The 15915-nt window shown below is 35.6% G+C and overlaps 1 protein-coding gene across 1 annotated transcript; it reads right to left on the bottom strand.

Annotated features, from left to right (window-relative positions):
* Nucleotides 1-3698: 3698 nt before the first annotated feature.
* LOC125680961 (uncharacterized) lies at nt 3699-7214 on the bottom strand. The gene is made up of 7 exons (XM_056154596.1): nt 6864-7214; nt 6502-6772; nt 5852-6412; nt 5668-5759; nt 4725-4965; nt 4554-4607; nt 3699-4472 (listed from the first exon to the last, which is right to left on the bottom strand). Exons 1-7 carry the CDS (start codon nt 7104-7106, stop codon nt 3766-3768), a joined length of 2169 nt encoding a protein of 722 aa, XP_056010571.1. The 5' UTR covers nt 7107-7214; the 3' UTR covers nt 3699-3765.
* Nucleotides 7215-15915: the final 8701 nt, after the last annotated feature.

Genomic DNA, 15915 nt, shown 5'->3' with positions numbered 1-15915 from the left:
GGAATTCGTGGGTATCCCTCATCCACGAATTTACATCCTCAACGAATAAAGAATCATAATTACATTCCAGAGTTATCTTTCTTACAAATATATAAACCCACAAATTACGTCCCCACGAACCCGTTAAAATTCAGTAATCCACGAAAATTGGCCCCCACGAATTTAAACGATTCTACAGTAAGTTATGCAAATTACACCGTGGACCATCGTGACCATGGTGAAAAGATTCAGTAATGCAGGGGTTCCAAATTGTTGAAGCGATCGATCTATTTATTTTTCTCAAAAACAACATAAATGAGAGTTTTCTTTGTCTAAAACATATCGCACGGAACGCACAGATGTAATAAGAAACAGAATATGCCCCACACTTTGAATGAAAGTACATGTAGTTACTTTTCTCAAACACTTGTGTTTAATATCGAGTACCTAAGGCAATTCGCACGGATGTTTGCTTCATGAGCTGAATTCAAGCTTTGAAATAATTTGAGAAAGAACCATGATAATGTATCACAAGGATATAAAAATACACTCAATTTCTTCCTAAATATTGGGGTTCATAATAGTCTTTATTTTGACAAAATGCTTGAAAATGAAAATAACGCAGGGTGAAAAGATGGAAGATGTAGCGTTACCAAGGTGAAAAGATATCAAAGATTCCCATATTGATTAATATCATCCAGTAAAATCACAACTTTAAAAACAATTTTTTTTTTTGAAGTTTCAAGATTTTTATTTATGAAACAAGACAAAACATATACAAATATACAAAACAAATGAAATACATGTATAAGATGCAATGTGCATAAGATATGGTTATTATTTTACCATAAAATCAATATAGATACAGTATATAATATGTCAAAAAATTGTAGTGATTAATTTACATCAGCATAATTTCAAGAAAAGGAATTATACTGCGTATGAAACATATTTGGCACAGTATGTGTATAATGAAGATAAGTTTTTTTTTTTTTTTTCAAAAACGCCACGCTGCCACAATGAGTCCACACATATCACGATAGTTCATATCCGACTCATTGGGCAGTTCTACTAGAGGACTGGACCCTCTGAATAGTGGCTTTAGATATGACACAAGTACATATAATACACAGATATACACATGCATACATACATATGCACAGATGCATGTATACATATAATAGCAGTAGTAACAATGTTTAAATTTTATATGTTAAAAGTTTTTATATAAAGACTTTCATAGCTTAACTATAGATTGGAAACAAAATTTTGATCTGTTCTTTGGTTTTATATTAAAAAAAACCCTGAGAACTTGACAGTGCGATCTCAAATATTCCTTGATGGAACGAATAACAAAATCACTTGTCTCATCAACCTGTACAACTCTACAATACATCTTACATTTATAAATTCTAAATGCAATAAAAGAAAGAAAATAGTTATATACGAGGGTTGTCCCAAAAAGTCGTAGACACTGTTAATAACTCGTTTATTCGTTCGCTCATCGATATTTGTAAACGACGAGCAAATATGAATGCCATTATCTTGTAGTCTGTATTTGTGAGGCTAATGGGTCTGTAATTTTTTAATAGGAATTTCTCTCCTTTTTTGTGAATTAATGATATGACAGCAAGTCGTTGGGGAAAAAGACATTTCATTTGATAAAAAAAATTCTTTAAGCATTCCAAAAAAAAAAAAAAAAAAAGTTCCGATAACTGATCCCAAAAGCATTGATTAAATTCAGTTGGTAAACCGTCTAGACCTGGCGATTTATCGTGTTTCATACTCATAACAGTTTCTCGACATTCATCTAAAGTTGGAAATTGGTCACAATTATTTCTCGCACTCTCAGATAAACATTTAACCTTTTGGGTTTTTTTATCGTACAAGTAATTTAATTGCGACTCCAAGTCTCTATTTTTATTTGTTTGTTCTCTACTCCTTTTGTGTTATTTGAAAATCCAAGCTAACGATATGAAGGAGGTTCAAGCACAGTGGTAATCCGGATGTCTACTGTAGGTTACCGTCCAAAGTCAGTCTCGTGCGCCGATTGGTCTCAAGCAGCGGTAAATAGTGCGAAATCCTGCATTCTGAGCATTTCCTGGTCCTTCCTTTTAACTTTTAAATTGTCTTTTTCTTAAACAAAACTTTTATTTTACATATTATACGTTTTAAATATTTTAAGTGGTACTTGTATCTGACGAAAATATATATTCGTTTCGTCTTATTCATCGTGGAATTAAATGATATACTGGTGTTGATAAATTTGAATGATGCTATTACATTCAAGTATGCACCTTTCATATCATTTTGACGCAAAGTCTCGTTAGAATTGGATAACTTAATTTTTTTTTTTGGTCCGCAAGGGGGGGGGGGGGGGGGGGCGTCCGGAACCACCCACCCCACTCTGGATTCGCCCTTGCACCTTTTCATCACACATTACGACTCTTGCCTCAAAAGATATTTCTCGTTTTTGAAATAAGAAGTAGATTTAAAAAAAAAATTATAATAGCCAATAAAAAATTAATTCATGATTTTGGGGAGGGAGGGGCTGCAAAAAATTAAACCAAGGAGTATATAAACAATTTTCAAGAAACGCATACTAGTATTTCTATTGAAAAAAATATAAAATCGCTAAAACGCATCAAAGATGCGTATGGCCGAGTTGCAGTTTGGAAAAGTATGCACGCTTGCATTCATGAAGTAAAAACATGCACGTAGTTAATATAGTTTATAAGTATGAAGCTTCGAATGGCCGCAATAGGTACATGTATTTAGTGTGTTACTGACCTTTGGCCTTTGGATTTCAAAAGCAACCTGAATCTTGAATGTCATCAGGATTTTAAGTCTGATAAACATGCACCAGCAAGTACATGTATAAAAGTTAGAGGCAAGCTTAAATCTACAGTATATAGTGAAAAAGAGACCTTGACCTTTGACCTTTTGACCTAAAAATAAATAGGAACCTTCCTCTTTTGGATGTGATCAAAATATGCAAATCTGACAAAGACGCACTAAGTAGTATGAAAGTTAGAGACCGGACAAGCTCAAACCTCTGGCATTTTGTGACAAAGTGACCTTGACCTCAAAATAAATAGGAACCTTCCTCTTTTGAATGTGATCATGTTATGTAAGTCTCACAAAGATGCACCAAAAAGTATGAAAGTTAGAGACCGGACAAGGTAATTGTGGACGACGCCCATCCTTCGCCATGCAATTTAAAAGCCGAGATTTGCTACGCAACTCGGCTAAAACTATAATCAACTTGGAATCTATATACTGTTATTCATTTATGTGTGTACAATATTAGAGCAACATATAATGCTTATTTCTCCTACTTATGTAAAATACGGAGTTAGGGACTTTATGTATTTTGATATTCACTTTTAGAATCAATTATTATAGATATGATTTGATTTTCCCTTTTTTTCTTATAGTACGCACTGATTTGTAACCTAAACTTTGAAAATTTTAGGGGGGCGTGCGTCCCCCACGCCTCTCTAAATCCGCCATATAGCAATACAAAATATAGAGTTGGGCAAACACGGACCCCTGGATATACCGGAGGTGGGATCAGGTGTCTATGAGTAAGCATCCCCTGTCGACCGGTCACACCCGCCATGTACCCTATATCTTGATCAGGTAAACGATGGTGTACCAATATGATCAGACAAAACGGGGTATATGTTATGTACATCTCGTTAACAAGAAACCCACTGTTTAGTTGCATAGCGTTTTATTTATTAACTTCAAAAACGTAAACATGGTGCATTATGAAAGTTCTATTCAACCGACAATACCCGAAAGAGAACCATCTACGCATGTCTGCGACAAGTAGTTGAAGAAGTCGAGTGAGCCATCTGCTTCAGGACTGCAGCTCATCGGGCAATACATTCTTCCGGTGAGGTCGCACTGGATGTAGTGGTGACGATCCCCAGCAATGGCGTGGAACAGCTTTCCAGAATTTATCTTGGAATGCGAACAAGGAGGGGAAAAGCGAGGACATGTCGGACAACAGAGGAAACCATTTACCTCGTCACCTCCATAGTTAGAGGAAACGGGTGGACGGACAATCGACGGCGATGACGGCGCGGTCTGACTACCGGAATTGGGAATAATACAGGTTAGTATGTTCTGATCCCAAATTTCTCCTGTGGGACAATCCAGGGCCCAAGCTTTTCCCCAGACATCACAGTGAATAAACTTTGTGTTGTCGGACGGATAGACGAAGAAGAAATGACCAGCTTGTAGATTTGCCAGGGTACATGGGGATGAATCGACTTGGTTGCTACCACCACTGACGCAGGAAGTGTTATTACCTACACATTGTTTACAAGACTGATAATAAGATTCGTACTGTGGACATTGCACGATATAAAGTTTTCCGGAAAGGTCACACATCAGGTATTTTGTACTATCTGTTGGGTGTGGAAACATTGTAAGTTCTTTCTCAATGTTTGCCTTGGTACAAGGGTTTAGGAAGTTCCATTTTTCTGAAATAAACAATAATATGTTCCCGATTTCACGTACTCATGTTATCTCGAAACGGAATAATGATTTTGAAACAAAAATACCTTCACATGTATCTGGACACTTGATATTTAATCCATCGAGGTAGCATTTCATGGCTATAAAAAAGAAGAAATGATTACTACAGAAGCATTGCGCGATATTGATATGTATGCATTGTCTGTAAGTACATCGTGAACATATCTAGCGTGTAGACACGGATTTATTGCACGTACTGTGATCCGTGTGATCTCCATGGTAAGGCGTTATGGTAACGACGCACCCAGCGCTACTGCTGGCTTGATTTTTCAGGGCGTCAACAAGATTGATAAACAGCGTCTGGTCCCGGGAAGAGTTGTGGTACACTGATGTAGGATTGTTCGGGGAAACAGAGTGTAACGTCTCATAGAAACCCTCGCCAGGGTAAGCATTGCTGAAGGCCGTGTAGATGCTTTCCATGCCGCACGTACTGTTTGTCTAAAAGTGATATATAGTTGGATTTTCAGAACCAAGCATAGTATTATGTACAGCGAAAAATTTAATCACGTTTAAGTAAATGATATTGCACATAATGTAGTTGGGTATGAGATTTATTTCACGAGTGGGACTTGATTTTTAATAATTTTTCGGAGTGCGAAGCACCAGTGAAAATATTACCGTATCCACACTCAACTCGATCTGTTAGAGATTGGTTCCAAATTATATTGTTAGCATTTTGATACAGCAACATGACCAGACACGTACGCTAAATCATGTTCTTCATTTTGTGAACAGTTATGCTGTGCTTAACCTCTTGCTTGTGAAAGATAATATATTCCCTTGTGGTGCGTAGTTTTGATACCGGTAATTTATTTTTTCAAATCAGAACTTCAAAATTAAGGAGACCGTAAGCGATATTGATTTCCACATGTAGCTCCCAATTTCTTTAAATCGTATATCATCCAATAGAAATTGAAAGCTTGATTTTGCGTACGTGTTCGGTGACTTATACTGGGTATGTGTATGGAACAAAACCAAACAATGGCGAATTGTCTGCTGGTGGCTAAATGGGGTATATCGTTATTATGATCGTTTGATTATTATAGAATGTATGAATGAGGTGTGTTGATTTTATATCTAATTATAAATCTCCATTCACGTCGCTTTAAAGGTCAAGTTCTTTTCCTGAGAAGTACGTACCTCTATAGTCACACCGGATGTGGAAGTCAAGACTGCAAGTGGCGGACATTTTTCGATAACGCAGCTAAACGTGCTGTTGATGTAAACCGGGGCTGAAGTTAGAGAGGCATGTGTTGTATTCACATTCCTACAGAAATATGTTGTAAATGGCTAAATATCATATCTGATTCAAAAGGTGAATTACCTCTACAGGAACTTTGTATGAGTTCCTCTTTTAGTGCTTTAATTTCGTCATACCCAGATACGGTGAACACGTGTGTGCATGAAGGCTTGGACGCCATATAGTTAAGTTCACCATTATCAATGGCATGTCCTACTCCGACAGAAAATAAAATAATTCCGTCATTTCTGGCATTGTCGGCTGCATGTTGTGTATACAGTCTATCGTTTGACTGTCCATCAGTGATCACGATGATAACCTTTGCTGCACTTGACCGACTGCTTGAAAATACATTATTTACTGCTGATTGTAATGCAGATGCCGTGTTTGTAGATCCAGTACGAAAAGGCAAGTTTTGGATAGCGTTCTTCAAAGTTGATTTTACTGTGTATGAATTCAGATGAAATTCGACAGTAGGGGTATTGGAATACGTGATAACCGAGACGCGTGTTTTATCGGAGGCAATGTTAAAAGCATCGACAACATTCTCCATAAAAAATTTTGCCCTTGTAAAGTCATCCGATGATAAAGAATTTGAACTATCCACCACAAACACCAATTCAAGAGCTTCGTTTCCATGGCAACCTACAAAAAAAAAACCTCAGTTATTTTAATTTTCATTTCAAAAGGTATATCAGTTAAGAAAAATATCTACTAAATTGTTAACATCCTACCTTGGTCGAGAAGTTGCGCCTGCGTAGTGAAATTGTATCCTCCAGAACTCTGAAAAAAGTTTTCAAATGTGTTTGCTTGGTCTTCAATCCTCCAACCGACTCCACCATGCAAGATAGTGTAAAGTGAGGCAGCGATGCCAGAATACAAGGGCTTCCGGAGATCCTGCCATGTGACGTAATCCCAGTCGATCCCAAACGTGTTTCTAATGATGTTCTTTTGAGATTGTAGTCTTAAACTACTTTGTGTTTCCCGAAATTTGTTTTCATCCACCTAGAGAAAGTTATATCATTAATTTCTAGCCAGTTTTGAAAAAAAGAGTACAATTGTTTCGTTTGATTTCACGGTCGCTTCGTGTACTTACCTGCCATATTCCGCCATGATAGTTTCTTCTGTAGGTTTTAGGGTCCGTTCCATCTCGTGACTGTACGTAAGCCAAACGGCGTAAAAAGCGTTTATCTTCTGCAAAAAGACATGATTCTCTGATGAGGCTGACGACTGATTCGACAACAGACGCACCCACTGCTCCCGGCTGTCGAGTTTGATCCAAGCTCAAACAATTGGCGATCGCTGCAAAAAGACAGAGAGACTTCAGTATAGCCGACATTTTGCAGCTGCTAGATCTTATTATCTGCTAACGGGTATCATCCTGGTCACCCTTTTTATGGGTAATAGATATGGACTCGTTGGATTGTTCTGTTGTTACCTTGATTGTGAGGCACAGACATTTTCGGAACATTTATTTTCTAATTTTGACAGGAAACACTCTAATTTATCTTGCGTCCCGTTGTCTTTCTTGATATGATACAGCGCTTATCGTACATTGATAAAGAGATCATTGTTCCGGGTTGACGAAAATCAGTATACTGACTGTCCACTATTCCTGGAAAGTTTTGTACCATATTAGATAGTTTTAAAAATGACAAAAATCACTTAAAGAACAGCGTCGAGTTGTATACTTATATTCTTAATGTGGTGTGTTAAACCACATGTCTATTCTACGTACATCAAAAACGGTTTGATAGTATTCTCAGTACTTCTGTGCTCTAGATAGTGATTTTTTAAACTAAGACACAAATAGGATAAAGAAGGTCATAATTGAAGATGCTTGTGTAACGTCTAGGTTAGGTTATGGACCCCCCCCCCCCTTTGTGTATGACTTGAACAGAAAACCAGGATGAAGGTCGCAGACACTAATTAGCAGTCAATAAACCCTAAACTAGTAGCCACTAAGGAAAATCATCAAAGGACTGAAAGTATTCATGGAAATATTTGGGATCCATTCTAAAGGAAAATTTAACTAATTTTTTAATTCAGAAAAAGTCATATGGAATACGCATAGGCAACTTAGCTTAACTGAGAGATTAACATTAGTGATGAATTTAATGCATATGAGTGATCTAGAATGAAAGGGTGGAAGCAAATAAACTTTACAACATTTCATTGACGGATACTTTAAAGCAATGTTTATAGTGTGTCACCTCGCATGAAAATAAATGTATATCAATAATTTAGGTCTTTGACACCTGGACACGTATTTAAGAGAGTTTTAGATATTAAAATATCCATTTTTTTGTTGGCCACTTTAATGTCAATATGCTAGCATATAGTAAACAACATATCAAGGGGTCCATGTTTGCCCAACTTGTATTCCATATAGGATTTATGGGATTGATCAATGTTTGTTATTTTCACCTTCTCATTCAAAGACTTAATTTAGCGGTATCTCAAATATTGTACAAAGCCGACAATATCAACAACAACAACAAAAAAAGAAGATTTTAAATTATTTTTGTTTCAAGAAAGGTTTTCATCATAATACAAATACATGCATTTGGAGGCTGGGTTCCTCGGGGTTGTTTTAGGTCACTTTCTGTTTTTTCTGTTTAAAATGATATTATTAACAATATTGCTAACAATATTCTGCTATTTGCTGATGATTCTTCTTTGCTTGCTCTAGTCGACAGAGATATGATTATGCAACTACTTCATGATCATGAGACCTTGAAAAAATATAGAGTCTGGTCCAGTTAATTCACAGTTCACTGTAATTCACAGTTCACTGTAATTCTGATAAGATACATGTAGTTTATGTAAATGTTACAATATTACAAAGACTAAGAGAATCAATGGTGTTTTTTTAAAAAAACAGCATGGTAGTCATGTAGGACTACTTAGGACTTTATTTTGAGTCAGATGGTCGTTTGATATGTCATATTTCCTACATTAAACAACAAAACACGCAAAAGATTGGATTTTTCAAGATATTCACTCCTCAAAGTGTGTTTTGCTTTTAATAGACCCACTCTGAAATACGCACGTATTGCATGGGATAATTCATCGTCGCAAAACACGGTTTTTGGTACACATGCTCCCGTGATGATGAAGAGAATCAACGAGAAGCACCCGTGGGTAACCGACGATGGAGATAATTGTACCTAGAAAAATGTTGAATGTAAAGGAGTAGGTTGCAGAATAAGCTCATTAGTGTCCTGTTTTTACACGGAACTGTGATGGGAGCTCCAACATATTAACTTATGCTGATCTATAAAATTGTTAATAGAACAGCCCCTTATTACATTTATCAGATTTCTTTGTAAATAATATTGGCGTTTTACAAGGGGAGATAATTCCCCCTTATTTTTTTCTTTGTACATAAACGACTGTGAGAAGGAATTTTTGCTTAAGGGCAATACTCCCATCGAGCTACAAGAATTATCTTTATTTCTATTAATGTATGCAGATGATATGGTTATACTAGCTGAATCGGCCTCTGACTTGCAACTTATGTTGAATTCATTGGAAATTTACATTGAAAATGCTCTTTAACGGTTAATGTTGAAAAAAAAACCCAAAAGTATTGGTTTTTAGAAACGGAGGTATTTTACGATCAGACGATAAATGGCTCTATGATAATGAACAAATTGAAATAGTAAATAAATTTTGTTATCTTGGATTATTGTTGAATTTTAATGGAAAATTTTATGTCACACAAAAATAGTTATCATTACAATGTAAAAAAGCTTTATTTTCACTAAAAAGAAAATGTTCTAAAATGAGTTTGAATTTCACAACACTTATATTCTTATTTGACACATATGTAGGAAGCATTGCACATTATGGATGTGAAGTGTGGGGTGCTCATTCAGCTCCTGATATCGAAAAAGTTCACATGGATTTTTGTAAAAGCATACTGGGTGTGAAAAGTGCTACTCCTAATGTAATGATTTATTGTGAATTGGATAGATTACCATTGCAATGTGTGAGAAAATTACGAATTTTAAAAAATTAGTTAAAGCTTTTATCAACAAAAATGTATCTTGAAATCATGTTATGACTATATGTGTGATGAAATGAGTAGTAAACAAAACTGTACAAATTGGGTAGTAAATGTTAAAGGTATTTTGTCAAATGTTGGATTGATGAACCTATGGTTAAATCAATGTACTTTGAAGCCACAATACATGTTTGCAGTTGCTAAACAACGTATTTTTGATAATTGTAAACAAACAATACTTTTCTGAAATCAACTCTTCCTCAAAATGTAGAATTTATAAACATTCGATTGACCATTTTACTTTGCAATCCTACTTAACTAAAAGAATTCCTATGCAGTATAAAAAGTTTATATGTAAGTTAAGATTATCGTCTCACTGGTTAGTTATTGAAATTGGTAGATAAAAAGATGTTCCTTTAGAAAGACGTTTATGTCCTTTATGTACCTTAGATGTAGAAGATGAGTTTCATTTTTTTCTTTAAGTGTACCTATTACAGTCATTTAAGAATCAAATTTTTCAAAAAGTATTATTATATCAGACCCTCTGTCTTTAAATTAATTCAACTTTTATCGACACAGAATGTAAAGGAATTGTGTAACTTGGGTAAATTTATTAAGAATTCCTCTGAAATTAGAAATACCAATGTATAAGCACAATTTTTATTCTTTCTTGACCTTTATATGATTTTAGATTGTTTACATTGTATACTATGTCTATAAGCTGTGTTTGCTTTGGACTAATAAACAACAACAACTGTTTTCTAATTCAATACGCTTGTAGCTTACAGTGTATATTCGTCTCTTTCTGATTTTTGTGCCCCATGTGGTAGGACAATTTTCTGTCATGATATTTTTTCCTTTCAACTGTCTAAATTGTGTAACAATGTTAGTGAAAGAAACTCTCCAACATGGACTATATTCAAATCAAGAAAACAATCCCTGTGACAATTGATAAACGTTTTAATAAAAGATCTAGTAGAGAAAACATCACAATTTGATGCTAACAACCCAAGTAGCGGCGGAGGTCAGCGAGTGGGCTAGGATGAGTGTCCTTATTTCACCTTGTTGATCTCATAAAGGGTAATTGTTTGTTTTATCATACCGATATGAAATAAGATTTAAAAGTTTTGCACTTCTTGTTTAATCTACATTTTAAAAATTACAGAAAACTTCAATATTCGGTGTACAACAAGGACATATTAAATGTAACATCTTTTAAATTTAAGAACAGTCTATGTTCCCCGAACAGGTAAAAATGATGTTGAAGCAGGTATAGCAGCATTTTCTTTCCCCGACTCAGGAAAATCTTCAAGTATCTCGGCTAGGAACTGAGGATTATCAAGTTGCTGAACTTCTTATTCATGGAAAGGTGATTCAGAAACATATTCAGTTGGTTCTTGTTGATCAACTGGATCATTAGAACAAGTAGAATTCATTATATTTTGCAAAACACAACACATTTCATTTTTTTTTCACTAACATTTCTCGAATAACTTTTGATGGAGTTTTCACTCTTGTGACCACTTATAGACATAATGTGACGGAAACAACAATTATGTAAATAATTGCATTTATGTGTTGAATGCTGTTTTTTTGCATGTAAATGTTAGTAAGTTAATATACTTTTTGTATTGTTTGTAACTCTGTGGCTTTGATTTTTCTTTATATGTAATGTTACTGGTCTTCTCCCAGGCCTTGCAGGTGTCAGGTGCCATATTATGTAATTTTCCCAGTTCTGCAGTTGCGGCAGACTTGTTACGCAATTCCGAAATTTTCCATGGCCAAATCTTACCCCCTTGTCTGATAACAGCCAATCAAAATTTATTATCGTTGTCACGTGTTCTGATGCTGTCGGTAACTGACCAGTCAGCCTTGGGTCATTCTCGCTTCATCGAAGCTATTGATAGCATCAAAAAATTTGGCACACCCACCACCACCCCATCTTTTCCTACCTTACTTGCATTGATATGGCCTTTGTATTTTTGATGTGCCATCTTTTTGCTGTAGACCTAATCAATTTTATAATTTTTGCATATATTGTTCTTTGTATTTTTGATGTGCCATCTTTTTGCTGTAGACCTAATCAATTTCATAATTTTTGCATATATTGTTCTTTGTATTTTTGATGTGCCATCTTTTTGCTGTAGACCTAATCAATTTTATAATTTTTGCATAGATTGTTCTTCCGTAAATTTAGGGGATCAGCAGATTGATATGTCATTATGTATTGTGTGAATAGTTTTTGGTCTGATCCCCTTATTATATTATGTATATATTTTTCCTTATTTGCGTCATTTGAATAAATGACATATTTCATCTCTACAGTGGTGTTGATGTTATTGATCTAAACTCAGCAAAAACGGAGCTGCGGTGAGTTTGTGCAGCATGAGGAAACATAAATTCAATTCCTTTCTGACCCAGGGCAGTGATGCACGTTGCCCTTATGCAGTGGTTAGCATATGTAGTTGATGACTGGGCCTTCAATTATATTGTTTTCATGAAGTTACCAAGGGAATTGTGTCCTACAGGTACATTGTCATACCAAGCACTATCAAGTTCTTCAAACTTTCTGCGGGGCCTCTGTCAGAACCAGTCACACCTAGGATTTGATTTGGAGATGTATTTTGCAAGACTTGAAACTGGGCATCTGGTACTTCCTGGAAAAAATGAGGAATTATTATATTTACATGCCTGATTTTAAAAAAACACTTTTCAAAAATGATTCAAATGGTATAAATTAATATTCATATAAAAAATTAACGATATACAAGTATTTCATAAATCCTGCCCCCTGAAGAATCATCATCTATAACATCAGCGCCCCTGTGACTTTTAGTTTCATATTTAGCAGTGTTTATGTAAAAAGGTCTCCCCATGGCATCATTCTTTAAGACAAAATCATCTTTCCTCGTGCATCTCAGATTTTCTCGTCCCCTTCTGCACGTGTAAAACATGACGTCCAAAAAGACCTTGTACTGCAATCCTTGGGGATGTTTGGTATCATGAGTGGTCGATGAATAAAGTTTGTCAATGTCAGCAACTCTTATAACCTCTTTGTGTTGTATACTTTCTTTACCCGACCGTTTTATTTGTGTTAGTAAAACAGCTTTAGACATTCCATTGGACAACGGGAATGCAGGGTCTTCTACAATATCTAATTTTGTCAGTGAAAGAAAGTGCCTTTTTAATCCAAACCGAATGCTGATCATGGATGCTCTCGAATAAAAATCCCCATTCTTCTTCCTACACTCTGCATAAAAAATTATGAGGAACTCTGCCAGTTCGTCCATTGTTTTCTGCAAAACGTCATCTTCCTCTACTTCCTTGGACGCAGAGTACTCTCGAAGAATCCTAATGGAAGCTTGGGTTACGTTTTTGGTATTTGCACTGCCTCTGTTTTTAAAATTGCTCGGTAATTCTCTTTGATTCAGCTCAGTAAATCTCCCACCGACAGTCGCTTTCTTTGGTAGCAACCATAGTTGTCTACAGATCAACAGACGACCAATGATAAAATTGTGCACATCCAGACTGATGATGTATTTCACACCTACGCACGTTTTAAAATTAGTAACAAGAAATACGGATATTCTTATTACATTAAATTTTATCTTACAAAATAGGTCTAAAAATCATAGAAAATCTTATTCATCAATAGCAGGTCATTATTTCTGAGGTCATTATTTATAAGGACTCCGTCAGCCAGACAAAATTGAGCGTGTGCAGCACTTCTACATCACTTACTCGCTATTCGGTTTATATTGAGGTATAATTTTTAGAATTAAACGATACTTACCAAGAAGATGTTTGATTGTAATTCTCGGAAGTATACGTCAGTATTAGAGATCAGGTGAGAGATTGCAAAGCAAATCCCAGAATTCAATCTTTAAAGGTGATGTGGCCACAATACCAAACATTCAATAATGGATGGGTGCGGTGTGGCACCTGATCTCTATACCTCGGAGAATTACAATCAAATTTCTACTTGGTAAGTATCGCTTAATCTTAAATTTCTCCATCAGCATACGTCAGTTAGATTTAAAGCGTGGCCAAAGCACTTCAATGAGAAATAAATGAAATCAAACCAATACATGTACATGTATATCTTAATTTCACTATGAAAATAAAAAAATAAATCATAAAGGTTACTAAATCTATTGCATCAACCAGTGTCAACAAATAATAGTATATCGCTATCTAGTAGTATTGTCACTTATTGTGGCATATATTGATAAGACAGACACTCCAAAGTTATCACTATTCACAGTTCTTTTATAAAATTTCTGAAATGTTCTGGAATTGGACCATCCGGCAGCATTCATGATGCTTGTGAGCGATAGTCCCATAGACTTTGCAGCAGAACGTGTACTGTGTGCACTAAATATGTTCGTGTCAATGCCAGCTTCTGTAAACACTTTTTTGATCCAGCGGGCAATGGTTTGACTAGTGACCGCATTATGGGGTTTTCTAATCATTAATAATAATTTTGTTGTATTCCCTCTGATATCAGCTGTTCTCTTTAGGTAAAGTTTCAATAGAGAGTATACACATACAGCTAGACTTTCTGAAAACTTTATAATAACAGAGGCTCAACTTGAAAAGATGGTATTGTTTGCTTGAGTAACACATTGAACATAAATACTATATAATCTTCATTCATGTACATATCATCTAAGTCTAAACAGGCTACGGACTGGCAACATTTTCCTGATACTAACACTATTAACACAGTTAGCTTACATGCCATATATTGTAAAGACAAGCTCTCATTATCTAACAATTTAAGGTAGTTTAACACTATATTTACATCCCACGTAATACCATATTTAGGTAAACAAGGTTTGATATTAAATACACCTCTCAAAATTCTTTTCACTAATGGATGCTGACCTACAAGCATGTTATCTACAATTATGAATCCTGGCAAAGCTGAACGAGCTGTGTTAATTGTACTGTAACCACAACCCTTTGTCATCAGGGAGGATAAAAAAATCTAATTAGAAATGTTTGGTATACAACTATTACACTGTACTTGACTGGAATACTGAAATCACTTTTTTAAATACGAATTGTATTGTTTACATGTGGAGTCTCTCCATGATTTCATAAGTACTGAAATTGATCTTTCTGATAAATCGAGTTTCTGGAAATTTTCCCTGAAACATGGCACACCATCAATTGAAGTTTTCTGGCAAGAGGGTGCACTTGAGTGGGATTGCTTCTCGGCTGCAGCATTGTCTTGGATGGCTTCAGAACAAGTGGTGGTTTCACACACATTCTCAAGATGATGGGATACCAGTTCTGTGTGTTCCATAGAGGTGTAACTAGCAGGCCCTCGGCTTTGTCCATCAAGATCTTTGGGCAAACTCGGTCGATAATGCTACATGGAGGAAATGCATACACAGACAAATTAGTCCAAGAAATTGTGAAGGCATCAACAAAAGATGCACCGGGTTCATTTCTCCAACTTACAAAATATTCTAATTGTTTGTTTAAGTCGAGATGCAAATAAATCAATATGTGGTTTAAAATATACACAAGTTATTGTTTTGAAAAGTTTTTTGTTCAACGTCCACTCTGTTTCATCTCAAATTGTTATTCTCTCTCTCTCTCTCTGCCGCTACATTTTCAACACCTGGTAAATGAACAGCTGTTAGCCTCATATTATTTCTTTGCACAAAAGTCCATATTTCCCCATCTACGCTAGCCAAGGGTGACGATACACCGTGTATCGTCACCCTTGGCTAGCGAAGATAATATTTCCCGAGTTTTATAGTTGCAAGCAGTTGATTTTGTACCACCCATATTGTTGATGTAAGCTACTGTGGTGAAATTATCACAAAAAATTCACATGTTGGTTACACAATTCAATATGAAAACTTTGTAGGCCTAGTAAAACTGCATGTAATTCCAAATAGTTTATATTAGGCAAGTACTCCTTTTCTTCAATGGACCACTTCCCTCCTGTAGAAATACCATTGTATCCCCCCCCCCCATATTCCTGATGCATCGCAGTAGTAAGAATAGCACTAATACTTCTGTGTTGAATGGGAGCTTTGACACCACTATTAATTTGTATGGACCACCATTTTAAATTTTGAAGTGCCTCCCCAGATAATGTCATTTTAGAATCAAAATTTCC

This window comes from Ostrea edulis, chromosome 2, assembly GCF_947568905.1.
Source record: "Ostrea edulis chromosome 2, xbOstEdul1.1, whole genome shotgun sequence".
NCBI classification, from domain to species: domain Eukaryota; kingdom Metazoa; phylum Mollusca; class Bivalvia; order Ostreida; family Ostreidae; genus Ostrea; species Ostrea edulis.
This window is presented reverse-complemented; position numbering and strand designations above follow the sequence as displayed.